The sequence below is a fragment of the Lachnellula hyalina genome (assembly GCF_007821495.1).
Source record: "Lachnellula hyalina strain CBS 185.66 chromosome Unknown contig00049, whole genome shotgun sequence".
Classification (NCBI taxonomy): Eukaryota; Fungi; Ascomycota; class Leotiomycetes; order Helotiales; family Lachnaceae; genus Lachnellula; species Lachnellula hyalina.
Window position 1 is genome coordinate 143,030 of NW_022157163.1, and position 27,734 is coordinate 170,763.

The 27,734-nt window shown below is 46.1% G+C and overlaps 4 protein-coding genes across 4 annotated transcripts; 3 read left to right on the forward strand and 1 right to left on the reverse strand.

Moving 5' to 3' along the window:
• Nucleotides 1–7,871: 7,871 nt before the first annotated feature.
• Nucleotides 7,872–8,730, forward strand: cctR (Cyclochlorotine biosynthesis protein R; the record flags this gene model as incomplete). Its single annotated transcript, XM_031149173.1, has 3 exons — nt 7,872–8,172; nt 8,222–8,364; nt 8,428–8,730. 3 exons carry the CDS (start codon nt 7,872–7,874, stop codon nt 8,728–8,730), a joined length of 747 nt encoding a protein of 248 aa, XP_031006192.1.
• A 3,883-nt stretch (nt 8,731–12,613) lies between these two features.
• tcpT (Thioredoxin reductase) lies at nt 12,614–13,671 on the forward strand (the record flags this gene model as incomplete). Its single annotated transcript, XM_031149174.1, has 3 exons — nt 12,614–12,730; nt 12,794–13,032; nt 13,086–13,671. 3 exons carry the CDS (start codon nt 12,614–12,616, stop codon nt 13,669–13,671), a joined length of 942 nt encoding a protein of 313 aa, XP_031006195.1.
• A 1,394-nt stretch (nt 13,672–15,065) lies between these two features.
• On the forward strand, nt 15,066–16,482 carry FMO4 (Dimethylaniline monooxygenase [N-oxide-forming]; the record flags this gene model as incomplete). Its single annotated transcript, XM_031149175.1, has 4 exons — nt 15,066–15,203; nt 15,268–15,747; nt 15,811–16,069; nt 16,118–16,482. Coding segments are annotated over 4 exons (1,242 nt in total), but the record flags the coding sequence as incomplete, so codon positions are not given.
• Nucleotides 16,483–21,286: 4,804 nt separating this feature from the next.
• aclJ (Dipeptidase) lies at nt 21,287–22,558 on the reverse strand (the record flags this gene model as incomplete). The annotated part of the gene is made up of 3 exons (XM_031149176.1): nt 21,287–22,162; nt 22,239–22,384; nt 22,462–22,558. The coding sequence occupies 3 exons, from the start codon at nt 22,556–22,558 to the stop codon at nt 21,287–21,289; spliced, it is 1,119 nt and encodes a 372-aa protein (XP_031006189.1).
• Nucleotides 22,559–27,734: the final 5,176 nt, after the last annotated feature.

The window sequence follows — 27,734 nt, forward strand, 5'->3', positions numbered from 1 at the left end:
GGAGTCTCTCAGGCCAGTTTCACTGCAAGTCAATTCTTTACGGCGATACTATGGGGATATATCGCCGATAGCAAATGGGCCGGGAGAAAGAAGGTTTTGCTTTTTGGTCTTGTTGGTACAGGGCTGTCGTGCTCCGCGCTCGCGTTTTCAAAGCATTTCCTTTGGGTGGCTGTGTTCCGCGCGCTCGGTGGTGCTTCGAATGGAACTGTTGGAGTTGTGTTTGTAGCTCCTTTATGCTAGAGGAAGAATTAGAGCTGACAGCACAAGTCGAACGATGATCTCGGAAGTGATCAAAGATAGGAAGTATGTCGTGGAGCGCAGATACACGTTAATTTTCTCCCGTTTTATACGATACTAATTTCTCCATTAGGCACCAATCTCGAGCATTCCTGCTTCTTTCCGCAAGCTTTGCTCTTGCAACAATCATTGGCCCAGGTAAATTGTGGCAATCGAATTCCTTGCCGCAACATACTCATGTCTTACAGTTTCAGCTGGTTGGTTAGCTGATCCTGCAAAAAGCTATCCACGGCTCTTTGGTGAAAGCAAGTGGCTCCAAGCTTATCCTTACGCATTGCCATCAATTTTTAGTGCTAGTTTGCTCTTTTTGGCCTCGATTGTTGTACTTCTAGTTCTCGAAGAAGTATAATCACCATTTGATGATTCCACTATGCCCAGCTCACCTGAAATAGACTCACAAGGACTTCGATGCAAAATCTGATACGGGTACTCGTCTGGCCAACTACTTTTATAGAAGAGTTACCGCCAAGAATACGTCTGAGAATGGGGGCTACATTCCTGTGGCAAGCGATGAGGCAGTCCCTTTGACGGTTACGACGAATTCTGAAGACGACACTAAAGATATAGGAACGTCAATCCACAGGCAGAATCCTGCGTCTCAGCTATCATTCCATCGAATTTGGACATCCAACGTTCTTTTGACCATGTTGTCTCAAGCTTTTTTTGATTTTCATTTAGGGTCAGCTCATTTCCGCTTACCGTTGTTGTTACACAAATGTTCCGTATCAGGCAAAACCTTATTTCAACGACATCTCTTATGTATCTTCTTGAACCCCACCCCCTACCCCCAATCAAACAGTCTATGCGACTAATAATATAATATTGTAGCGCTTTTGGTAGCATGTGGCCTCTTCTACTTTCCAGTCCCAGAGATTCCAATATCCCATTTCAGCAATTTTCTCTCAAGCTCCGGGGCGGTCTTGGAATGGCTCCCCAGCATGTTGGTTACGCAATGGCAATAATGGGTTTTGCCGGTCTCATTTTCCAATTCTTAATTTACCCAAGAGTTCACAGCCGAATCGGGACATTGAAATGCTATCGTGCATTTGCGCTCTCGTTTCCTCCTGTTTATGCCATGAGTCCATTCCTAGTAACTGTTTCTGGAAAACATACGGCAATCACTTGGTTCTATATCGCCTTTTTATTACTGATCCATATTAATGGGAGGATATTCACCATACCGGCTTCAATAATGCTGTTAAACAATTGCTCGCCACATCCTTCAGTGCTCGGTGTGGTGCACGGCATTGGACAAGCTACTTCGGCCGCATTCAGGACGATTGGGCCTATATTTGCGGGATATTGTAAGTCCAATTGCAGCCTATATCCATTCACTTTAACTTATGAAATTATGTAGTGTATGGCATAGGCTACGTGAAGGGAGTCATTGAGATCAGTTGGTGGTCAATATCTGCATTTTCATTAGTAGCGTGGGTTGCATCGCTCTTTGTACGAGAAGGATCGGGGCATGAGATTGTTTTGCCTGGTGATTGGGAAGTTTCGGACGATTAGTTCTTGGAATTGAATCATAATTGGTGTTCTCAGACCTGACGTTTGGAGTAGGACAGTTCGCCAAAAAGAAAAATTGCATTTCTTCTGGCAATAGATTGGAGATTATGTAGCAGCTACAATGGAGGAGTCTTTTGGTATTTCCTAGCCTGTTACACTTATTGATCCTGCATAGACGTGACTGAATTCAAAATGCCACCAGGCACCCACTCCTCAAATCACATGACTGTCTATATGAACATGCTCATCCGGTGCAAATGCATTCGTAAGAGGCCAATTTGCCGGTTTTCCAAATCTTACATCGCGGCACTCCGGATAATTGACCGTCCCTTCAGCATTCACTGTTTCCGGTCCAATTTCCTTCTCCAGGATGACTACTTGGCAATGTTTTGTATGTGCCCAATTATCCAAATGTGAATCGATGTATCCCCTCTCGCCGTAGGCGCGATGCATTTGCATCCACATGTAGGTACAGTGTATGACATGCGTTTCCCAAGTAACGTGGAGGTTCATTTCCCCCTTGGCAGCGACTTCTATTGGTACAGTCTCGACGGCAGTGTTGTTTGTCCAAAATATGATCGGATGTTTCTGGTGTGACAAGAAGGCGTCCATGAGCGGTTCATCGTAGCATTCGGGGGTTTGCCAAGCGAATGAGAGGATGTCAAATGAACAGTTACGATCTCGTGCTTGACCTGGAGTGCTACCGCACGTTGTGTACCTCTGGGGGGTTTTGGATGGCAATATAGGCGAGTATAGGTTGCCCAGGAGACTGTGGGTAATGAGTGAATAATAGTTGGCGAGAGCAAGACTGAATGTACTGGCAAGCAGGAAGGTGGTGAAGAAGAGAAGGCATGCTCTATGTTTTGATTTTGGCAGAGAAGATGGGCGCAAATGCCGTGCTGCTTCAACTGGATGATTACCATCGTCAAGATCTTGGTATTGCTGAATTGAAGCCATGATATTGTGATGTTGAGCAGAAGCTGGCTCTCCTGAGAATCTTTAGAGACAATTCTTTTCTTTCTTTAAGTACAAGTAAAGAGAATCAAGAAGTCTACTGTGAATCTCAAAACCTCGGGGGATGTTATTGACCCTGACGGCTTGTGGCGGAGTAGCCTAGCAAGTTTGGCTGCCCTGCAAGTACATGAAGACCATGTATGAATTAAATACGCGCAAACCCTCTGACAGCCCAACTTTCCTCATTGCTATAACGAACGAGGAAGAGATATACAATGGGGAACTAATTGAGCTGCATGCATAGCTCCTCTGCATGATGATTTGTTCGGAGCAGACGACGCGGGACGGGGCGGTAATTGGTTCGGATACCGGTGCTCAAGAGGAACAAATCTTGCGCGCAAGATATGCAGGAGTAGTTCCAAAGCAGTCATCGGCCAAAACGTCTAGATCGAGCCGAGAGCTGGACCAGAATTTAGTCGCTAGGAGAACCTTTATAGATTAGTCTCGTATATAGTTGCAACGGAGTGATTGGGAGGGAAGCGGGGCTTATTGCGGACTCTCGCTATCGTAAAAACCGTCTTCTGAAGAAGGGTAAGTCACCCACCTCTTCCAGTAATTCACCAACCTCTTCTAGTACTTCACCATTGCGCCCTTCGTCAACACTTCTGCAGATTGATTTGTCTTCGAGATCATAAACACATGATGGCAGTCAAATGGCCCAGCGCTCTGTATGTAGTTGGAGCAGTCTTACTACTCCCCTCAATTGTCTCCAACTCTATGCTTTATCGCAAACAAATTCTGAGTATCGTCCTTACTCAATTCCCACGCCTTAATGGCAACCTTTTAGTCAACTCCCCGAAACCAAACGACAACGACTGGTTTGGTTCCATGACGAAAGAATACGAGTTGGCATGTCCGGAGCAAAACTTTCGTCCATACATCTTTACTTTCGATCCGCTGATCATCTACCTGGAGAACTATCTCAGCTATAGGGAAACGAGATATCTCATTCAACTAGCGTAAGGGTTCTATTTCACGCCCCATTTCTGAGCCATATATTATCTATACTTATTCACAATTAAATACTGATGTTCAGTTCAGAAAAAACAATTACGAGGTATCTGGCCTTGCGAAAGACTACGTGGCGGAGAAGATCGTAGATCCCACTATCCGTTCTTCCAAGTCCGCTGTGCTCCCCGAAGATCCATTAGTCTCGTGCATCGAAAGGCGATCCCTTGACTTCCAAGGTTTCCTCCCAACTTCTCAGATTGAAAATCTTCAAACTGTCAAGTACGAGACGGATGATCTTTTTCGATCACATTACGACTGGTTGAATGGTGTAGGTGCCGACGGGAAGGACAACCCCCGACTCTCAACAATCTTCGCCTATGTCGAGGCCGATAACGTTATAGGCGGAGCCACCCAATTCCCGCGAATTAAATTTAATTTCCCCGAGGCTTGGTGCAAGTTTATAGATTGTCATAGCGAAATCGCAAAGGAGGCCGAGGGAGTGGGATTTAAGCCAATAGTAGGTAATGCTGTCCTTTTCATGCAGTATTATGCGAATGGAACAGGACACCCGGATGTATTGCATCAGGGAATGCCTGTGAAGCTGGGACCAAGATTGGAATGAATATCATGACGAGGCAGTTCCCCGGGTACTCGCATGATTTCTAAGGCGAAATGTAGTGGGCGCAGAAGTGGATGGGTTCATGGTTGATTGGTTCCTGAGTAATATATCAAACTACTATCTTTCGAAGAGTGCCAAATATCTGCAAGTGAGGTTCCATGTGTTTCAGTTCTTGTCGAAATATGTAATTTTTTCTCTACCTTAGGTCTTGTATAAGAGTCAAATAAAGCCGGGAGGGGGGTTAATGAAAAGAGGCGCTCTATCGGACTTCTAGTTGGAAACAGGGATTTGTAAGATATAAGTTCTCTAACTACTTTCTTAGACTCACCAGTGAGTGACAGAACTACGTGCACACGGGCCTAAGTCACTAGAAAAGTCTTCTCAAAATAGTTATATAAAAGCAGCTTCTCCTATTTTCTTTTGTAATTCTTCTTATATCAAATTTAGGATTTTAATCTATGTACTTAGTATTTGCTCTATGATGATATTCCTCTACTGAATGGGAGGGCTGCTTTGAGTAATTAGTTAGACCCTCTATTATAATATTAAAGCTTAAGTTAAAGATCGTAGTGTGATATTTTCTGAATACCTATATAGCTCCCCCGGAATTCTCCTTCATCAGTTAAACTAAGCCCGCTATCCACCTTTGGTACTATCATGTTCCTTCACATTCTCGCCACCACAGATATGTCACCAAGCATAACCTACTCGGAGTTATCCTCGTCTCTCTTTAACTTCTTGAGACCCCAGACACCAGCAACAGGAGCGCGGTCTTCAAGCTCAGCGTCCCTCTTCTCCTTCTTGAGACCCCAGACACCAGCAACAGGAGCGCGGTCTTCAAGCTCAGCGTCCCTCTTCTCCTTCTTCAGACCCCAGACACCAGCAACTGGAGTACGGTCTTCCAGTTTAGCATCTCTTTTCTCCTTCTTCAGGCCCCAAACGCCTGCGATGGCATCACGCTCCTCATTTGAGAACCCACTGACGCTGCGGCCTTCAACATCGCGTTGGAAAGGCAATTCGGGAAGAGCGCTGATGAGAGCTGGGAGAAGAAGGGCGAGAGTGAGAGTGACCTTCATCTTGCTCGTGACTAGTATTAGAATATGAATAAGTAAATCTTCTGCGGCGTTCCAACTTACAGTGATGATGGGATGTATGGTAGCTGATAGAGATGGCTGGCAGTGTTTAATTTAAGAATGGACTGGAAAGTGGAGTGCCGAAAAAGGATTGATGCTCGAGTGTCAGGTAGCAAGTGTGGTCTTTTATAGCATAAAAGTTCTCGAGAGTCAGATATGGTAGTGTGGAAAGAGCTTAGTGGCATAGATGACTATAAGGGAGGTGGTGCCGATGGCTCAAAGTAAACCATGACTCAGAGCCATATAACAGGCTCTTGGCACACGAAACTGCACTTTACTACCACAATGTCCTCGTCCCGATTTGAGTGCGTCCATAAACAATACGGATGTTTTCCTCAAAACAGCAACCAGGACCCGTAGGCCTGACACGGAAGTATACTACGACTACAGACTAACTATACGTAAGTCATAAGCACTCGTGTATGCGAGACCCAAATTTCCAGACGCAGCGTTTGCATTTTATGTAGATAGCAGCCCGATATGGTACATTGCTAGACGAAGATCGACGCGTAGTAGCAAGGGTAGAATGTAGCATGTGTTCTTCATCCGCATGAAAGTCTGTGAAACGAAATGGGTGTGCCGTGTCAGCTGCTTCTGCTGGGGTGGCAGATGACGGCAGGAGTAGGTGGCTCTTTTTGTGAATTGCGGCATAACGTGCAGAGAATGTGCAGCAGACTCGGTCACGGTTGCTCTTTATTGGCCCTGGGATCTTCAACGCAGTATCGTTTTAAGCACTGCCGATCTATCGACGTCGAATTCATCATAGACTGTGGTAAGTATGGGATGATCATATTTTACGGTCGATAAAACGATAGAGATTTCGTTATAGTGCAGTGGTGAAGAATACACGATGACGGCATTGAAAATTCTTATTTTGGCAGCTTGGTTGACCGAATCTCGCAACAATGTAGATGAAGTCAATATCAGTTGAAACTAGCTGCGAAGGAATGAGATGTTTCAAATCTATCTACTAATCGTCGAAGCTATTCTGTTTTGCTGGAGTGTGTGTCAGGATTTCTTCCGGAGGAAATCCCGAATCTCTATTTTTCGTCCACCTATTCTCATACGCCCACGAGAACATGAGATCAAAGTCACGACATTGATGTGTTGCTCCCATCCCATCCAAAACATCCTGACTATTCATGCTTTCGAATGTCGCATCACCGTGGCACATAAGTGCCTGACGGATGTAATCTAAACAGTGGTCTTTGTGTATCGCTACTTCTTGCTCTGACATGTTGACTACCGCTCCCGGCCAATATGCCAATCTTAGAAAGTTCTGAAAAGAAACATTAGAAGTAGAACCAGAGATGAACAAATAATGGACTTACCAGACAGTGGAGCTGGTGGAACATAGAAATGCCATATCTGAAGCTACCAGGTTCGTCTGTGTTCTCAATCGAGGGATGTAGGTCTTTCGCAAATTCTTTAGGGATGGAAACTATCCCATCGCCAGCTGAAGAATAACAGAATTAGCAGGATTTTAAGGCGCACCGTGGAGGACTCACGGGGTTCAAGCCTTCGCCACATTTCATTAGTAGTATTAGATGGTGGACCGCCATAGTACTTATGAGGCTGGAATGTAACACGACTTGAATACCGCACTGCTAATTGTTACTTTCAACCAACTTGTTAAGATCAGGAAGAACCCACAATCGGGCTCAAACTCTTGCTGGCCAAGATCACACTGAAAGTGTTCCAATTGGGAATACACACGGGCCCATACGATGACAGCAGCCGTGAGCAAGAATGCGCTGCAAATCAAGGCGTAAGTAGGACCAGTGATTGCGCGCAGCCACTTGGGCATCAGGGAGGAGGATCTTGGCCAGATCCTTTTCTTCTGTTCGAGCAGAGTGTGCTCTTCGTAGGTGTCCGAAGAATTTCTCGACTCGAGATCACCAACCTTATCAAGTGACGGAGAACTTTTGCGTGAGATAGTTGACATTGTGAATGCGTGCAGCTCATAAGAAGATTGAATTAAGTTCAGCCGGAAGTTGAGTTCAAGTCGAGAACGAAAGTCGCAGCTGGTTCGCGTTTACAAAAGGGGCCGATAATAAGCGAGACAGGGTGCTGTAAATCTTACCCACCTAACGTACCCACCAGACTTTGTAGGCTGCTTCAAGTCATTCTTCGCAAGCCAGCTAGCCCTAAATGGATTAATCTTCTTTTCGAATAATTTTTATAGCATAATTAGCGGCTCGCATAATTATTAATAATGGATCACTTTCAACGGTGAAAATCGGGCTTCACTCCTATTCAGCGCATGTCCAATTCCCAACCACTACATTTTTCTTCCTCGAAAAGTTTCCTCTTCGCTTTTAATCATTCTGATATAATCCTTATCCATTATGTCCTTCTTCAACCCACGGAAAGTAAGTTATCATAAGCTCTCATGCAGCGATGTCAGTCTTGCATCGTCCTCTAAAAATGCCAAGTCTGGACCGTACAAGCATCTCCTAGCCACAGTTCTTGCCTTGGGTTGGGCAGTTACCCTCATCCTATACTGGCATTTGAGCATTTCAACACGAAAACCGTTGACGCCCATTCCTCTGGGCGTGTTTCGGCCAATTACCAAAGTGTTCGAACATAATGAATGGTGGTCTGGAATGTCGGCAGAAACTCAGGATCACTGGAATGCACAGTTTGCAGGTATTTGACTCCTCGAGCTTGGATAGGCCTGACTGACACATGATGCTAGGGCATGGGGCTCTTTGGGTTGAGCATCCAGAGAGTTACGGGCTTGAGAATGGAATAGTTGCCGAGTTTGATCATCCGCACAAGGATGAAATTGATGAGGCACGATTTTTTATCATTTCGAAACTTCATGAGGTTCATTGTCTCGTAAGTACTACATAGTCTCACCTTCTCATTCGATTTAAATCTGATACTGCGTTTTACTTGTAGTCGTGGATTCGTCGTCATTGGTGGACTGCCCTGACGGGGGGCAACCTGACGGAGCTCGAAGATGGAGGAGTGTTCCCAGTCCACATCGACCATTGCTTCGAGTACCTTAGACAAGCTCTCTCGTGCGGAGGAGAAGACATAGTCTTCGAGGGATATAGTCCGTTGATGCATGAAGGGAGAGTCTCTACGGCTGTATCAGGATGGGGAAGAGCTCATCGATGTATTGATTTTGATGCGTTGGCGGATTTTCAAACCCAGCAGGAGGCGAGGTATAACCTTACCTGGCAAAGAATTGATCAATAGTTAATAATCATTTGCTGGATACTACATTTGTATTTCAGAATCTACTGGAGCCTGAACCAACGAACATAGAAGTTAGAACGGGGAATAAAGGTCCAAGTCAGGGCATATGCACATGGAGAGGTTGGATAAAACCTTCAAGAGAGTTTTACTCGCACTAGTTTCAAGCTCCCAAAGTTGACTGTCCACTTTTCTATACCCCTAATTGCCCACTTAAGCTATGATTTCTTTCGTGAAGAAATTTTATAGAGCTGCTATGATACATTCGTCTCAAGTACGTTCGCTCTCAGTCTAACGCTGAATACTGTAATGTGACGTGTAATTACCGTTTAGTTATAATATCCACTAACAAGAATATCTACTAACAAGAGCTAGTGGATTTCGTAATTGCTTCCTGAAAATGGAGGGATGAGGATCCTTCGCAAGCTACTTCGCCAACTTTGATGAAATCCACAAACCCAACTGCATACCAAGCTTAATCCTTCTTAGCTTCCAGAGCAAGGTGCCGAAGTGGCGACTATCGGAAAACCCGCGGTTGCAGCTGTAAGCTGCATGTTTATCTTTTTAAGCATAGTCAGATACGTGCAGATGCGGGCGAGGGCGGTCTGGGGTAACGGGAAACAAGACTGGGAGGTGTTTATTTTACTAGGAATATGCGTCGATACGTAAATAGCCCAAACACGCAGACTCGCATTCGCGGGGGTGAGCAGAAATGGGGGCCTTAAAATGGCGTGGAATTAAGCCGAAAAGACGTTATTCTGATACTCGGTCGTTTCTGCCTCGGCATTCCACCAGTGCACCATACCTTGACAATTCGGACAAATTTTCGGAAGAGAATATTATGCAGATGTGGAGTGCGGTTACAATGTGCTTATCTTAACAGCGAGCATTCCATGGTTTTACCTTGCCATTTACCATAATGATCAGATAGCGTATTGTGTACAAAACGGCAATGGCAGACTAGGTGGATAAAAGGGTCCTTTAACTTGCCCTAGTTATTTCCTGATTCCGATCTCTATGAAGGAAAACTCAAGAGGAAAATTTCAACTGTCTGCTACTCAACCACACCACCGATAGCCCATCATGAATTCTCTGTTCACATCAAGGTCTAAGTATCAGACTGTTCGGACGGATGAGGAGAGCCCCAAACTCGGCCGACCGCCGTCAAGATTTCATTCCATGATAGGCAAACTTCTATGGACTTTTCTAGGCGTAGCCATCGGTTTGACACTCGGGTTGACTGTCAAACGCAATGACGCCGTATCAACATATTGGGTTGCGCCACTCTCTCCTATCCCAACAGAAGTTCTCGGGCCACGCATATCCAAAGTATTTAATCCGGATGAGCGATACATTGGTCCTTCAGAAGAGGTGGATCGAAATTGGTTAAATGTTGTCGGTCTGTATAATATGTTCAATAATGCCTGTGAAATGTTTTCAAAGAGTTGGTGTGCTGATGATCTTGTTGGAAATAGACTCAGATGCGATATATATTCCAAACCCGCAGGCACATGGACTCGCAACGGGGATGCAGCCACCACCACAGTCCCTACAACCACCTAGTAACATCACTCCACCCTCAAACTTCTATTTCGTTTCCAATCTGCACCAATTCCACTGTCTAGTAAGTATCTTTCCTCTCTACCTCTACTTAAGCTTCCTATATTAATTGCTGATTTGCATGCCCTTTTCCATTTAGAACATCGTCCGCAGACGTTATTGGTCACTTATAAATCACGGCTACGATCCTTCGGATCCAGAAAACGAGGATTGGAGAATCCACGTCGATCATTGTATAGAGTATCTGCGATTAGGCATCACGTGCGGAGACTTGCTGGTCGTGGAGCCGGATAGCCCGCCCGGAACACCGGTGGAGCTGACGGTGGATGGCTTGGGGTGGGGTGTTACGCATGAATGTATAAATTTTGAAAGGCTGCTAGTTTGGCAAAAGGAGCAGGAATTGCTATATGTGGAATCCTGGCAGAATCGAAGTTGATTTCGGAGTTAAATCAGATAGAAGAAAGTGATTAATTATAAAGCTAGTGTCTAAGTAGATATCAAGAAAAGGAAAACTATTTGCTTTAGTATCTTATAAAGCGTTTACATAAGTTATGATTCTATTCTTTAGTATAGTATAGGAAAAGACTAGTAGTTTCCCTCCTATTAGTTTACTTTAGTCTAAAATGAAATTTCTCATTTGTGTACCTCATGTTTACGGTCAACTCCATGCCCGGTAACCCTTCTCGGCAGCTCTCTCGCAATGCCCGCTCCCGCATTAGAGCCCTGAAAAACGCTGTTTGCTATCATTTTGAAAGGACTGGCGCAATCCCCAGCAGCAAAAACCCCGGAGACATTAGTTTGATAGAAAGGCATTTTGGTGACAATGTCTTTCCGGGCATTGGTTTCCAATGCTAGTTGCCTTACAATACCCGGACTGGCTTGAGTATGCTGGTGGACGAGGAAGCTCTTCGCCTCTATATATCCGTCGTCCAGCTCAATCATAATCCCCGAGCTTTCGGGATCTTTGACCAACTGATTGATCTTGCGGTTATCAATATGGATATTCCCTGTCCCTCTATGCGTGAGAAGCTTGTTGATGTCGTCTCCGAGCTTTCTATCTCCGTTCGTATACACCACTACCGAATTTGCGAACTTTTGGGCATCTTCGATTAACATGGTGGCATGGTATGGTGTTCCAGCAAGCCCCATACCAAGTAGGCCAGCCGAACGGCTTCTCTTGTACTCCAGGCCGCGAGTGAATAGACAATGCAGTCTACGAGATATACTGTTAATTGCAATCGCTCGCAAGCAAATACTGGGGAACGAGTCAGATGATACCTACATTCGGTCAGGAAAATTGTCCTCGTATCCTTTATCTAAGGAAAAACAAACTCCACGCCCGTCGAAGTTAATAGCTTCCTCCCTTTCCATATCCGTCCCTACACATCGCTTACTTCGAAGAAGTCGTCATCCGTTACAGCTTTCCGGACTGTGGTAATTTCCGTCTCTAGAAATCTTACCAACCCGGATTTCTTGAGCTCATTGCGACTGGCCCGCCAGAGTTCATCTGGGTTGCGGTGTTCCCATGTTGGGAATGTATGAGTGGGTGTTTTCCACTTGTTGCGAGGCGAGCTGGAGCCAAAGATCAAGACGTTAATCTGATGGCGTACCAAGGTGAGGGCAGCAGAAAGGCCAGCATGGGAGCCACCAATAATCAAGACATCGGCTTCAAAGGGATCTTTGACCTCTATCTGGGGATAATAGAAGGCAGCTAGGCTGTCAGATAAACCGTATGAGACGAGCAAAACTACCAGGGATAAGATGAGAACCCCAACCGCGTAGAACGAATGAGAGTGTATAGGTGTATCGTTCTCGCTGAATTGTTCGTCTTTCGACACTATGCAATATGTTCATGATATCGAAGTACATGCGGAGTGAGGGCAGGCAGCTACTCCCGATATATACGGACATAATCGGTACGCGGAGGCCGGAAATCGGGCACCATGACTACATAGGTAATTTGCCTAAGTGCCAATAGGCAGTGTAATGCCCCTCAGGTCGCGAGCCATAGGGGACTGTGAATAGGATCAAGATCCTTAAACCAGAAGCGACCGGGGTTGTACGAGCAAGCGGGGAGGAAGCCTGTTCAACATTGTTATATACGGTAATTATGTACCCATGTGGCCGAGTTATCCTCCCTTGCCGTAATCCTTTACTGGGAATGCACCGAGGTTCTTGCATAGCATCAAATACAATACCAACCAGTTTCAATAGCCCAAGCAAGCGATCACACTCATATTTGTGTCGCTTAGCCCCATCCACCCTCGTCTCTTCTTCAGCCTTCACCACTATTTCGAGATCCTCCAGCGCCTCCATACTACCCAAAATGTCATCTCCAACTCAATTTCTAGCACCGGAGCTTGCTGATATTCTCATCGTCGGTGGGGGACCCGCTGGCATCACATCAGCCCTCAGTGTGGCCCGCAATGTACACACAGCAGTGGTGTTTGATTCGCGCTCGTACCGCAATGAACTTACCAGCCACTTCCACATGCTACCGACCTAGGACGGCAAGAATCCCATTGCATTCCGTGATGCAGCCAGACAGAACACGCTCGACAACTACGAGTCCGTTTTCTTCCAGGATGTGGAAATTAAGCAGGCCAAGAAGAACAATGACGGGGTTTTCGAGCTCACCGATGAGAATGGGAAGGTTTGGAAGGGCAAGGCCTTGGTCCTGGCAACGGGTATCATCGACATCCCAGTGGACATTCCCGGTTTTGATGAATGCTGGGGACGAAGCATGTTAGTAGTCCCATATCATCTTGATTTAAGAACGTGTGCTGACCAACAACCAGTTTCCATTGTCTGTTCTGCCATGGCTATGAACAGAGAGGAAGCGCATCCTCCGGTGTCCTAGCCATCGGTGATGTCGCACCTGTTCCCCTCGCACTTCACGTCTCTCGCAATGCAGCTCAACTTACCAAGTCGGTTACCATCTACACGAATGGCGATGCCTCTCGCGCAGCCGAGATTCAAGCTGGCATTGGGTCTGTTGCCCCCTTTACTGTCGATAGTCGCCGCATTACTAAATTTGTTCTCGGCCCCAACCAAATTGGCCTGACTATGTGTTTTGAGGACGGCAGCAGCAAGGAGGAAGCTTTTCTTAGCCACAAACCCAAAAGCAAAATCAAGAGCTCATTTTTAGCCGAGCAGCTGGGCCTTGAACTAACACCCCAGGGAGATCTCAAGGTGAACCCTCCTTTCGGTGATACTAACTTGTCTGGCTGCTTTGCTGCTGGCGACAACTCTTCTTTCTTGAAAACGAGCCCCAACGCTGTCAATTCTGGTGCTAATAGTGCTGCGGGGACGGCCAGCCATGTTCAGAGCAGGTTGTATGGGCAGGAGAGTTTGGGCGAGTTCATGCAGAAGATGCAGAAGTAGTCTACCGCACAAATAGGGGTCAGAAGTCAGTTTCCAGGAGTAGTTACGATACAAAAGCACGCAATCAAAGTATATTCTAACAAATACACGTAAGAATCAGTTTGGCGCATGTGAAAAAGAGACTGTATCAAAGAGGGAAAATCCTTTGAAGTTTAACATAACGTGGATGCCTTTGGACCCTGCCACCTTATGTGAATACAGCTGGGGTAATGACTCACACCCTTCTACCCTTCCTACCTGTGTGAGTTAGATTAGTATAAGAAGGGCTGGCCTCCCAACCCCTTCTTCCTTCCTTAGTTTAGTATTCTGGTCTTTGAAGAGCTTAATACTAGCATTATTCGACCTCCTTTAACCTCTCGCTGATTCCTTATTGTGAGCTGTCACAATATAGAAACATGAGAAGCATATAACTGCGATATAGAAGCATTTAATATAGAAGTATAAGCTGAGGATATACTCTTACTATTATACTTCTTTGGTGAGAGTGCGGTCTAAGTCCTAAACAACTTTATGGGTGCGGTTTTAGTCACTTGACGTTAATTATATCATGAATAGAGGCCAGAAATGACAGGTGGGATTTAACTCAAATCAACAGGTCATATATTCCAAAATGATTACTAAGTTTCAGGCTCTATCAACAAGCATCAGTTCAGGAATAATTCTCTTGTCTTGCACCCAGAATCCAGCGCATCATTACCCAAAACTATGGCAATTTCGACCTCTGAAGAATAACAAATACTTGTACAGCTGAAAAGGACCTTTCGAGGCATTGAGAAACAGTCAAGCTAATCAGACTCTCCTCCAGGCGTCATCCACGACCATGGGTTCCTGGATTCCCTCATGGCTCGTCATCTCGATTGAGACTGTTTTATTCACCCCGGGTCCGCTAAAAACGTGCTTGTCCCCCGTAGCATGGGTAGAAAACTCCTGACTTGGTCCACTGTTGGGATCTGAGAAACTCCCCGACTCGGCCAGCCTCTTGATTGATCCGGTCTCATCGCTCTGGTGAATGGTGGTCTTGTTCCGTGAGCCTCTCGAGCCTCCGGAATTCTGAGATCGAGTAATGGAAGGCAATGAAATGGCGCTGCAGACACTGTTCACAACGGAGCCAAGGGAATGCCCGCGGAAAATATGCTGAGCCGTGGGTAGACAGGCGGCGATTAGCGAAAGACCGGCTTCTATCATCGACCAATAGATCACCGTGGACATGGACAGGTTCTCGTCGAGGGTCGGGTCTAGTGAACGTTTGACCTGCGAGACGAAGATATATATGCGGGCCACTGATGCACCGGTGGCAATGGCGCCGAGAAGGAATATGCCCATCACGGCCCACCTTTTCGCTGGCGTAAGTTGGAGGGTCCAGATCTAGATCAGGGGTTCAATACCCGTCAGTGGTGGTCGGTCTTGTAACCCTGAAGTACCTCCTTTCTGCACATAAGCAACTCTCTACTACGCCTGTCGAAGCAAGACTGTTTGAGGCCAACAACGACATAGGTGGTGTATTCTGCACCCGAGTATACGAGGATGCCGAGGTTAGGGATTCCCAGCGAGGAATACCCTTTTGCCGCTGTATGCTTATTGGGATACTTGTAACAGCTCGTCTCTTTTAAATACTTAACCACTTTCTCCGATTTCCGACCTCACGATAGCGACCCCGATTTCCTATCCGCAAAGAGATATCTTCAGTACCTGAATGATTACTGTGAGCACTTCAACCTGTCTCCAGCTATCTACTTGGCAACGGTCGTGATAGCCGTGAAACGACTAGAAACTGGTGTCCATATGGTTTCATATAGGTCCAAGGACGGCGTTGTTACGGAGTGGGCCTGTGATGCGATCGCAGTTTGCTCGGGCCTACACGTCACGCCTAGTATTCCTTCTATCGATGGCATAGATCGAGTCCAGACAGTGATACATTCGGCGGATTTCAAGGCTCGATCTCAATTTGGAGTGGATAAGACGGTGGCTATTCTAGGCCCTGGCGAGACCGGACTTGACATTTCGTATCTGGCAATCACATCCCCGACTAAGCGAGTTGTGCTGTGCCACCATGATGGCTTCTGTGCTGTTCCCAAGGTAAGTGCACAGGGTTTTTAAAGCGAACCGGAACTTTAACATGGAAATGCTGAGATACAGTAGCAAGCTCCCGAACCCGTCATGTTTCCAATGTTTGGAGGCAGGTCGCATCCCAAGCCAGATCCGAACGTGCCTATAGACACTGTCGTCGCCAGCTTATTCGATACCGCTTACGTTCATCCTACGCTACGAGACAGCAAAGCTCACTGGAACTACTATGATAATCAGCAGAAAACGTCTATGTGGTTCATGTCAGGGACTAGAGAAGGGCTTGATCAATGGGTTGGTGGCATACCCGAACAACGCTACCATGCCTCTAAGAGTATGTTGACTTGAGACTTGATATTACTACTGCTCTAGGGAAATCCAGCGAGGCTAACTAAAAGTGCATCAAGTCTTCTACACAAAGTCTATCAAGGCAATCCCTTATATCTCTGCACCATATCGGACAGCCCAATCGTCCACCATGTCGCAGAGAACCCGCTCCTGGATCATGCAAGTTCCAATCGTCGACACATCGATCTTGCCCCCTGGCCATCCCATATTAGCGATCATGGCCTGCTCCACTTTCAGGACAATGGCCGTCCCGAGTATCAGAGGATGCGGGACGAGAAGGTCAAGCCAGATGTTGTGATACTCGCTACGGGCTATAACCAAACTTTTCCCTTTTTCGAGACAGAAGGCTTCCATGGTAGTTACCCATCAGCTTCCGATGCCGACGTCCGCGAAATATAGAAACGGGACGATCCGAATGTCGGCTTCATCGGATTCGTGTGCCCAAATCTGGGCGCTATCCCCCCTTTGACAGAAATGCAGGCACAACTCTGGATCCTGAACTTACTTACCCCAGGTCGTGTAACGCATGCACTCTTGCCGGAAGACGAACAACATTACCGTCTTCTTCCACCCCCCAATTTTCGCATTAAATACGGCGTTGGGCATGAATCTTACACATACCAGCTAGCCCTAGACATTGGAGGCGCGGCTGGATTTTGGGAAGTTTTGCTTGCGGGTTGGAGAGCAAGTATTCCAGGGAGCTGGTATAAGATACCCCTTGTGTGGGCTCTGGGATCCAACTATAACGCCAAATTTCGACTGCGGGTCCATGGCAGTCGGATGATGCTGATAAAGTACTTGCGGTGGAGTTATGGAACACAATAAAAAGAAGAGGTGGGCTAGTCGGTAAGTCTTTCCTGACTTTATTACAGATCATGTTTGCATATGTAAGCTGATCTTGAAGCTACTAGAACACATGACGTTGTCGGTATTGCCAGTCATATACTTTGGAAATCTCAGCCTCCTATTGTACTTGTATTACGCTACTACAGATTTTTTAAGACCACTATGGACTTCCAGGTTACTTCCGGTTGGTCACGGAAAACGGAGAATAAGCTTAAAGGGTTTTGGTAAATAGTTAGGCTAGTATACTCCAGCGTAGCCCTCCCGCGAGTTGATAGACAAGACTTTGGAAATCTGCTGGCGCTGCAGTCACGATCTTTGGCTATCACTATCGAACAATTTGCACAGAATCACATATGCTACAAAGTTCAGGATGGTCTGAATTCGCCTGGCGCTACAGCAAGTGTCACTCGTTCCAAAGGATTACTTACGGAGGTGATTGAATTTGAGTCCTTTGACTTTAATCTCAGATAAGACCTACTCAGTGCTGGTTTAGACTATTTACATAGGCTTTTCACGCTGAAGGCGAATTGTTCGAGTGGTAATTGTATATGGGAGGCTTTCAACACTTTGGCTTGCTGTTCACACTGTGAAGATCGAATCCATGAAATTCTAGCTGAATAAGAGGCTCTAGGAAGAAACAAAATAGAGAGGGGAATGAGGGAGAGGGGGAAAACGAATAAATATAAGGACTACCATTTTGCGTCACGAGGAGATGGAGGCAATCGTTTTTTGCTCCTCTTCCCAGAATATATTAAACGTAGATAAGAGAAAATAGCAGTTCTCTAATTAATGACTTGACCTACTCGCCTTTTTAGTATTCCTACAGCTGGAGTCCCACTTGGAGCGACCCATAGCCACAAATATTTGAAAGTTTGTCATGGTATCTGACAGAACGGAAGTCCCTGAATATCGAAATATGAGGACAGGCGTGCTCATGCCTAAACACGAGTCTAGGCCAAGGTGACCAGGGTAATATAAGCTGGCTTTACTGCTGATTGGCGGCGCTCGGCGACCTGTTGATTTGCCGGATCCCGACCGCCTGAAGGCTGACTCGACCACCCATCCGAAGACATAGGCCACCGCAAATAGAACGAATCTTTTCTGCCTGCCACTTTTTTCTCTCCCAATACTTCTCATTCCTGAATATTGTGGCCATAAGTAGGCCCACGCTCCAGCACCGCCTTTACGGCAGTCCTGGATACCATTCTGTCGCCCCAGGCTTTGATGTTCGGGTACTTTTCTAAGTCAGCACCTATGAAGCGGAACATCCATGGCATTGCATAAGGAAAGTATGATATGTCCGCAATCGTTGGACGATCAGGAAGAGCGATATATAGCTGTTCAGGTATACTAAAGCGGCGCTCTAAAATATCCCAGTGGCTGATACAATTTTCACGCAATCTGTTCAAAATATGTTAGAAGGTATTGCGGAAAACCATGTAGACCTCATACTTCGCCACAGTTTTTGGCAGTGCCTCTGGGTTCTTGCGGTTTGGATACCCTTTCAAAAAATACAGCCAGTATTTGGCTGTGGGACTGAGTGAAATAATTACGTGTCAGCTCAGTACTGGAATCGTGTGTGCTAATCATACCCAAGTCCAGCCGTCTGGTATGCTGTCCACGAAAGCACAGCGGCTTTCTCTGCCGGATTGCTTCCACTCCATACCCCATCTTTGTCATATCGCTCAGTTAGATACTGCAGACAGGCAGTACTCTCAAATACGGTGATTTCTTTTTCTGTCACAGGGCACCAGTCCTTGAGTGCTGGAACATACCGCTCGGGGTGGACTTGATAGTACCAGGTCGATTTGGTGTCAATAACAGAGATGACATGAGGAATATTAAGCTCTTCAGCCAATATCAATGGCTTAATGTAGTTGATATAGCTGGTTTGATCCGCTGGGGGCTTTTGTCACTGAATGCTCCCAAAGTGCTCCTTTCAATTCTCACCTTTGATAATGTAAAGAATGGCTAGGCCATCATAGGCTAAGTCGCCTTCAACTAGTTCGCACTCCATCATTGATGTGTTCATACTGCTACCAGATCTCCATTGCCTGTCCTTGTGTAGATTTTATAGAATTCTTTGCCCTGGTAGCCGGGCCGCGATTCTGGGCACCGAAGGCATCTGGGACTAAGTCTGAACATGTGGCGCGTAGGCGCCGGAACCATTTGCTTCTAGGTGTATATTCATGCTGAGGTACATAAAATGGCGGCTAGTAGCACCAGATTCTACGAGAATCTTGATGTATGCGTTTTATACTTAGCTAGGCCCTTTCTACTAGTCAATTTCTACATGAAGTCCATCTTTCTATGCTAATTATGTACGCCTTCATATCATGTGCCTTTTACGTTATTCACTAACCAAGATCATGTGTCATTGAATCAGTCTCAGTGTACAAGAGATCTACAGTCATGGAAGCTGTACGACATTGATTGTATCGGAATCGACACGGATCAGAATGATGTGACGGAAGTGAGAATCCAGACTTATGATTCTAGACTGGTCTGAAATCCATCGCTTTGACCCATGCTCTCCTGAGGTCCCAAATTCTCTCAATCTTCCAGCCGGATAGCTTTGCCAGGCTTCGCCATTGCTCCTCTGTTCTTTCCTGGCCATTGGTAGTCATCATCATATTAATGTCTCCGTATTGACTCAGCCGACTGGAATGTCCCTGAGCGAGTACTGATTCCAGAACGATCAATCTGCTATTTGGGCCTAGTACGATACCTTCGTGGATCTTCTTTAGGATCGCAACTGCTTGAGCGTCTTTCCAGTCGTGAAGACACCACTTCATCGTGTATACTGTACACGCCGGAACGGACTCGAAGAAGTCTCCACTAACCAGATTTTTGTCGCTGACTTGACTCCCAATATCAGAGTACTGACCTCCTGGACGAAAGAAAGGGCGAACATGGACGATGATATGGTGGAGATCGAAAATACCGCCCTGCATGGTGGGATATTGCCTTAGCAGACCTGCCATGAAAGCCCCTCCTCCACCACCAATATCCATGATAAGGCCGTCGGCAACCTCATGCCATGGGTAATCCTCAAGTATACCCGGCATTTGCGCTGCAGCACCTCCCCCCAGTGTACGATGAAGCTCTGGTACCCATCCCTGACTACGAAAGTAAGAGAACATATCATCATCCGTATCATAATTGGTCTGAGCAGCGGATCTTGTTGCATCATCGCGGATCGACATTCCAATGCCGCGCGCGATGTCATAGAATTGGTTTCCGTAGAGCGTTACCCAGTTATGCCATTGAGTCCAGTGTTCTGATCGGAGCAATGATGAAGCCGCGCTATTAGAGAAACGGCCCGTGGAATCATCAAAGATGAATATGCCATGGTTGTAAAGAATACTCAAAATCTGGCCTAGTCTATCACTTCGAGAATTTGTTGCATTGGCGAGCTCGTCTAATGTCATTGGGCCCTTCTCCAGCGCATCAGGGACACCTCTTTGTACGGCGGCAGAGAGGCATTTTGTCTTCACGTAACCTAAAAGACGTAAGAGTGGGTAGATTGGAAACATGGTAGTTACATACCTAAAAAGTGATCTGCAAGAATTAGCAGAGGGGGGTCGAGAAGCAACTGGAGCTTGTGCAGAAAGTCAACCGCTTGAGCCGCCTCTTTAGAGGCATCCACATCTGGGAGCCGGTCTTCATTGTGTAGAGTCTCCGCTAAGAGTGAATGTAATGATTCCAAACTCTGCAAGGAGTTTTCAAGGTGATGATTCAGATCGCAAAGGGCTTGAGTGACGTCTGATGCATTTTTCGGACTCTGCAGGGGCCCAAATTCAGGTTCCTTTCCCATCTTGTTATAATACACCTGTTGAGTTCAGTGCAGCAGTTGAATTTCATTCGAGTGGCCGCAAACAGAGGCTGTAGATAATACTGGGGTGGGGGGTTAAGCCGAACTGTCGCAGCAGCTCTGCCAGTGCTTATATTGCTATCCGGGAGCCGGCCGTATCCTTTGCGGCATGCCGATCGTCCAGTCAGATTACGGAATTCAGTAATCGTAACTGTTGCAGCTATAGCTGCACTTATCGCAACTATTATAGTTCTTATTCGATGAATGCTGGTGGGGTTACCACGACAAAGAGAGATCCTCTATGAGATTGAAATATGTTTGGGTTTTCCTCAATTACAGTGGGATGGGATCTACCACTATACTACTTTATTACTAATAAGGAATATTACCATATTAGTCGGAATTGAGGCTATATCAGGGCTGTATTTGCCTTTCCACTTGCGCAACTATCAATGGAGCCATGAGTCCATGACTACGTGTCGACCTTCCATTTAGCTCTATATAATGAGCCAATGTATGCATATGTTTGGTAGAAGATGGCATTCAAAAGAAAGGTTTTACGTCATCCTCGAGTGTTCGGATATAGCGCATTGAGGAAGCAACTTCCTCGACACTCTCCAAGACCCTAATGATGTTTAGACCCATGACTCCTAATATATCATCTCTTTGAACCCCTAGGTTTTGGAGCTCCTCAACAAGATTCGGGTATCTGGTCACATCTTCCAGTCCTCGAGGACCTGCTTCCATGCCATCAAAATCCGAGCCAATCCCAACATGCCTGTATCCAATTGCGGTACCTATATACTGGATGTGATCCACGACCGATTCAATCGACGCACTGACCGCTTCATCCTCCAAAAAAGAAGGATAGAACGTCACCATAACAATGCCGTCATTTTTCTTGACCTCCCGTAAAACATCGTCGGGTACGTTCCTTGTATGGTTGCATCGCCCATACGCATTCGAATGTGAGAACATGACGGGTGCGGCCGATACGGCAAGAGCATCGCGTTGAGTTGCAAAGCTAGTATGTGATAGGTCCACGATCATGCCAAGCCGGTTCATCTCCTTAATCATAAAGCGTCCTGCTTTGGATAGCCCATCGTGAAGAGCCATGGCGGGCTCTTCGCTATCGGCGTAGGCATTGTGGCAAGTATGAGTGAGTGTAGCATACCTGACACCCAAAGAATAGTACATGCGTAAGATACTTGCACTTCCGCCGATCTGATGCAGACCCTCAATTCCCAGCAACGACGCAATCCTTTTTCCCGATTTAAAGGTTCCCCGAATATCGGAGGCTGTATATGCGCCTTGCAGGTATGCAGGATACTCTCTTATGAGACGATGTACGAGGTCGATTTGCTGAAGCGTGTCGTGGACTATTTCCCGGTAAACATCGTCTGAATAATTATCTGCTTCCTTCGGACTGTTTATATTAGGTAGGTGCGACGTGCATAGGTTGAGAGGGGTAATGGGAGTACCATTCGACATATACACTCCAGAATTGACCTCGGAGACGGCCTTGGCGAAGCCTTGGGAAATCAACTTGTCCATAGAGCTCTGGATCCCGAGTGAAGTTTTCTTGGTAAATATGATTTTGGTAGAAAGCCCGGATCCATATTGGGAAATCGTTATGTCCATCTATCTACCACTGTCAGTTTGGGTTCAACGGGCGGAAATCAAACACGTTCGAAGGAAAGTATAGCACGAATACTTACCAATCAAAGGCGACAATTCGAATAAATCATCGTGTATCCATTCACTAATGGGCAACAATGGGTGCCATAAGAAATGGACGAATCCAACGCATAACATTATGATTGTAAAAACGATTAACGGTGGGTGCCGCGCCGGAGACTTTAATATCGCATTTGCCTGCGGATTAATGTATGAGCCCATTTTGCGATGATGCCGAATTCGTCACAAAGGGATGCGGTACTTAGGAAAGATGATTGAAAAGACGACAGGTATTTTTGCTGAAATGAGAGGATCGACTATGATTCCACTAATGCTAATATGCCGGAGACGCTGTTTATTAGATCAAGGTGTCTGAGCGGCCGACGATTTTCACAGATCCATGCCCCCCTGTTCATCTCCGATTACCGATGCAGAGCGCTTTCAAACAGCTCGTGCCCGTCGAAATGGGCTAGGATCATTCATCATTATCTCTATGCCTGTAACTAGAGTCTAGGCTGATCCTGCCTGCTACTAGTCGCCAACGCTGCATTATATAGTCCTATATCATCAAACTCCTATGTGGTTTAGGTTACTTACGTTTTTAATGTTTCTCCTTCTCTTTCATACCAAGCTCTGGTAACAGCAGAGGCCGGCTTTAGGGAGGTTGGGGCTCTGAAACTTTGAAATTTGACGGGCCAAGTATCGGAATCACGGCCAACCTGCTTATTATACCAAACCTGATGAATAGTAGTACGCGCGAATCTCAAGGCTGCAATCAACTGCCCGTAGCATTTGCAGGATGTCACTGATGACTTCTCCATAATAACATTGTTCCTGTCACATTGTGGAGGGACAACACAACCGCGGACTCTAGGCTAGGATTGTATAAATATATATATTAAATACTCTGTATAAAAGAGTGTGTTGTAGAATCGATGGTGGACTAAGTTCATCGAAGTGTCCGATTTTATAAGGTACGGTGCAGTGCGTGCTAGCTGCATACCCCACTTCACGTGACAGCCCATTTTGTCCCCACCACAACATACTTTAGTCAGGCCATAGACGAAGCTCCGCAATTGGGCATGTGTCCAGTGTGGATTGCGTATGTTGTAACAGCTTGAATAGCCTATAAGTATGATGCTTAAACCTCTGGACACATAGTCACATACTACCTACTCGAGGGCATTTTCGCTTACTCGTAGCCCCTTCTGAAGTCGAAAAGTTCAGGTAGCATGTACATGTTTTCAAAACGCAGTAGGGGCTATTACAATCATGTTCCAGCACGATTTCGCCTCGTAAATGGGACGTTTGACTTGGGTCCATGTCATAGAGTCGTATGGAAATTCAGCTTCACACTGGATTTTAGCGAAACGAGCATGTTTTGAATCTAGGGGTAGGAACACCTGAAAACCAACTGATTAAGCCACTAAATACAGCCTATATAGCATAGTGAATATAATTAATCCTGAAAACAGGAAAACAATCTTCTGATTCCGCTGATTATGTTAATGTCTTTTTAACTAAGAATAATTATATATTCAGAAAAGTTATTTTGAATCAGTGTAGAGCTCATCCTGAGTTTGTTATCTCGGTGCCCGAAATTCGGCAGCCGAGCAAACCTCACATCAATAGTCCCCTTAACTGCACGCATCATAAGCATTTGTTTATCATCGGTACAGAAAGATATATTTTCAGGTATAAGACTTTATGTGTTATTTTGAATAGTGCAGGTATCATATTACGCATAATAAGAAGACCAGAAGTCAAGTGTAGTAAAAATTAATAATGCTGTAGATTGCTAAGTGAAAGAGTGGAGGCACGTACGACTTTAAGGTCGTACACGGCGGGTAGCCTAGCACGTGATTATTAGTTCCAAACAGATACTTGGGAATTACCAAAGTAGTGGCCAATTTGCTGCATTATCAAGGATACCCCTCGTCCGGCTTTCCGAATAGTTACATATATATATTCCACCACCGCTGACATGATGCTATTCGGAAGTCCGTACGAAGAGCGCTCTTCGTCTACGATGAGTAATCACACGTGACCCCTAAAGCTTATTCCGACTGTGGATTACACTTTTTTATAGGTTTCTTGACACCTTTTCATCCATTTTATATACCAAATCGATAATTAATACTACTTACATGTCAGATCCTAGCCTAAAAACTCGAGCTTCCTATGTGTGTAGGGAATAGGCTCAGAGCCTTTATAGTGATGTGATGTGAAATGGCTGACTAAGCAATGGGGATAACCTCTTCGCATTGCAACCACCACTTTAGCTAGTATCGAACCAACCACCAATGAACCACCAGTACCATAACCTACGGACCTACACGTGTAATGAAGTGATCACCTTGTGAATCCAACACTCTCGATCCATTATAACAGTACATGAGGCAACAGATATAAGAGATCTAAATGTCCTCGAACTTCTTCCCGAAATACTCCCCTTCGTTGAAGCCTACAAAATTCCCGCCCTGCTCCTTCTGTGTCGAGAGAGCATTTTTGATAGACTCAAACGGCAGCCCGTCCACAATCACGTCCAACGCCACAACCACCATTCCTGCCAATTCCGAGATAGTCTTTTCGTCGAAGCACTCGTCACTGTACTCTAGCCTCATGAGTAGAGATCTATGATTTGTTACTACAAATTCTATCATGAGCTTGAATTTGGCACCCTGGGTCCAGGTGTATAGCGGCTTCGCGTCGATGCCTGCTATACCAATCTTTTCGAAGCTTTCTATGTATGATACCATCACATCAAAGAGGGGCGTATCCGGCAGGTCTGACGTGATGCCGAGATTCTTGAGAAGCAAGTTCCATGGGACGGCGTGGCCGAGGGCGTCTTGGCTTGATTCCCGAACCGTATTGAGGAAGTCTAGGCTAGCACCACATGAGGCGGAAGGCGAAAAGCGAATGCGAATCGGAAGAGGCTCGAGAAACAACCCGACGACATTCTGTTCTTCGCTGCCGCTTCTGCCTAGGTGTGGTGCACCAAGGACGATGTCAATTATACTGGAGTGATGTTGCAGCGCGAGAGCGGCGGCTGCTAGTGCCACCTGATGTGCGGTTATCTTTTGAGACAAGGTGAATTCGCGGAGCTTCCTGAAGACATTGGTCGGCACTCTACATACGAATGATGCACCGCTGTAAGAATTCCGCCTTTGCCACTTCCCAATGCTGTAGTTTGGCTTTGGAAGATCCTGGAGATAACTCTGCCAAAACTGCAAATCCGTCGTATGGTGCTCACTAACCTGAAGCTGAGAACCAAATTGTATAGGATGGCCCAACTTGATGCCATTGTACTTGCAACTTACTTCATGGAGCAATGTGTTCAATGCTGTGTAGTCGCAGATGATATGGCTCGCCACCAGGAGAAGTATGGTCGGTGTCAGCACTATGCGCACCAGATAGTCATGTGCTAAATCGAAAGGTATATTCATCTCTTCTTGTATGTTAATTTTGTTCGCTTTTCGAACTCGTGGAGAAGCAGACGAGAATTTTTTCCGGATGGGCCAACGCGACGGCGTTTGAAAATGACACCGAAGAATATTGTGGCGATCAAGGACCGCATCCCACGCGTTGACCAGTCTGCTGAGGTCAACTCCTGCGCCGATGTCAAAGGCTAAGGCAACGTTGAACGATGAGGTGATGCTGTTAAATTTGTATTTCCTGCACCAATCCTCTTCAATGGCTGATATATTTTGTCCTGTGTACGTTCGTCGAGCATCGGATTGGTCAGTAAGAGGCCCCTTTTCTAATGTTTCCGCCAGATCACCAAGCGTTGACGATTTGAGGATTAAAATAAGTGGGATATCATAGCCCAGGAGAGTAGAAAGTTTGTTGGCCAGTTGGAGCTGCAACAGGGAATGCCCACCCAATTCCACGAAGTTAGATTCTAGACCCAGTGAAATATCGGCCAGCCCAAGTACTTCTTTCCACACTTGAGAAATCAGTTCTATTAGATTGCTCTTCCGCATAGGGACAGTTGACACCAGACTCGTGCTTATCGACTTTCCGACAGCCTTGTAGTCAAGTTTTCCAGTATTTGTTCGTGGAAATTCCGAGACGGCAACTACATGCCGAGGCAATGCGTAAGTTGGCAAAACTCTCGACAGTACCGTTTTAATGTCCAGTAATTGCACGTTTTCGGGCTGCAGCTGTACCATGAGCTGCCCATTGTCGCAGGCAACAGCCGCACCAGTACATCCAGGAACGACATTTCGGATCCGAACCTCTAGATCATCCAAGTCGAGTCGAAACCCGCGCAATTTGATCTGTCTATCATATCTTCCGCAAGACTGAAGCTCTCCCTCCCCGTTCCAGTAGCCTCGATCTCCAGTACGGTACATCTGTTCTCCAGCCCTCAAGCTTATGGAATCTGGTAGGAACCGTTTGGCAGTCTCCTCTGGTCTGTTGACATATCCTTGAGATATCTGCACTCCCGCAAGGTAGACTTCTCCAATAACACCTGGAAGAACCAGCTTTTGCTGATTGTTGAGCACATATATGCGTGTAGATGGGTTTGGTTTACCGAGAGTTACGGGTTTGTTGCATTTCAACTCCTTGATGGTGGCGCCGCACGTCGCTTCTGTCGGTCCATCTGAGAAGTCAAAATATCTTAGCTTTTGGAGTTCTTATCGGGAGGTAGAAACAAGAATACCCAAAAACGACTTGGAAGCAACAAAAAGTATAACAGGATTTGACTACTCACACATGTTATAGGTCGTTAGTTTGCTTGCCCATCGATTGCAAACAACTTGCGGAACAGCTTCTCCCACAAGGTAGAGGACATGCAAAGAGGGGAAGTTGTTGGGGTCAAGAACTTGAGCAATAGAAGGAGTGAACATAGCCGCATCGGCAGTTGTAATATGCGCAAAAGGGTCAGCCGAGCTCTGCAGGACCAGTGTGGCACCATAACACAAGGCTGAAAACACCTCATGGATGCTACCATCAAACGCTGGCGACATGACTTGAGCTATTCGCCATCTAGGCTGGGATCTCAATCGGACATTGAAATCTTTCTGAAAAGCGACAAGATTCCTGTTTGAACAAACAACACCTTTGGGAAGGCCCGTGGACCCTGAAGTAAAACAAAGATATGCCCCTGCATCTAAATCGGACAATGATCTTGACAGTCGGCATTTCGCTTCCAATGGCGACCTCAAACGCCGCTCATTGACTTCCTGCAGTATCTCTTGTACCGATAGACAGATTGAACAGCTACGAGGTTTATATAATCTGTCTCGGGTGTTGCAGGCGAGGAAGACGCGACTACCCGACTGGCAGAAATTTTGGTTTCGTACATCGT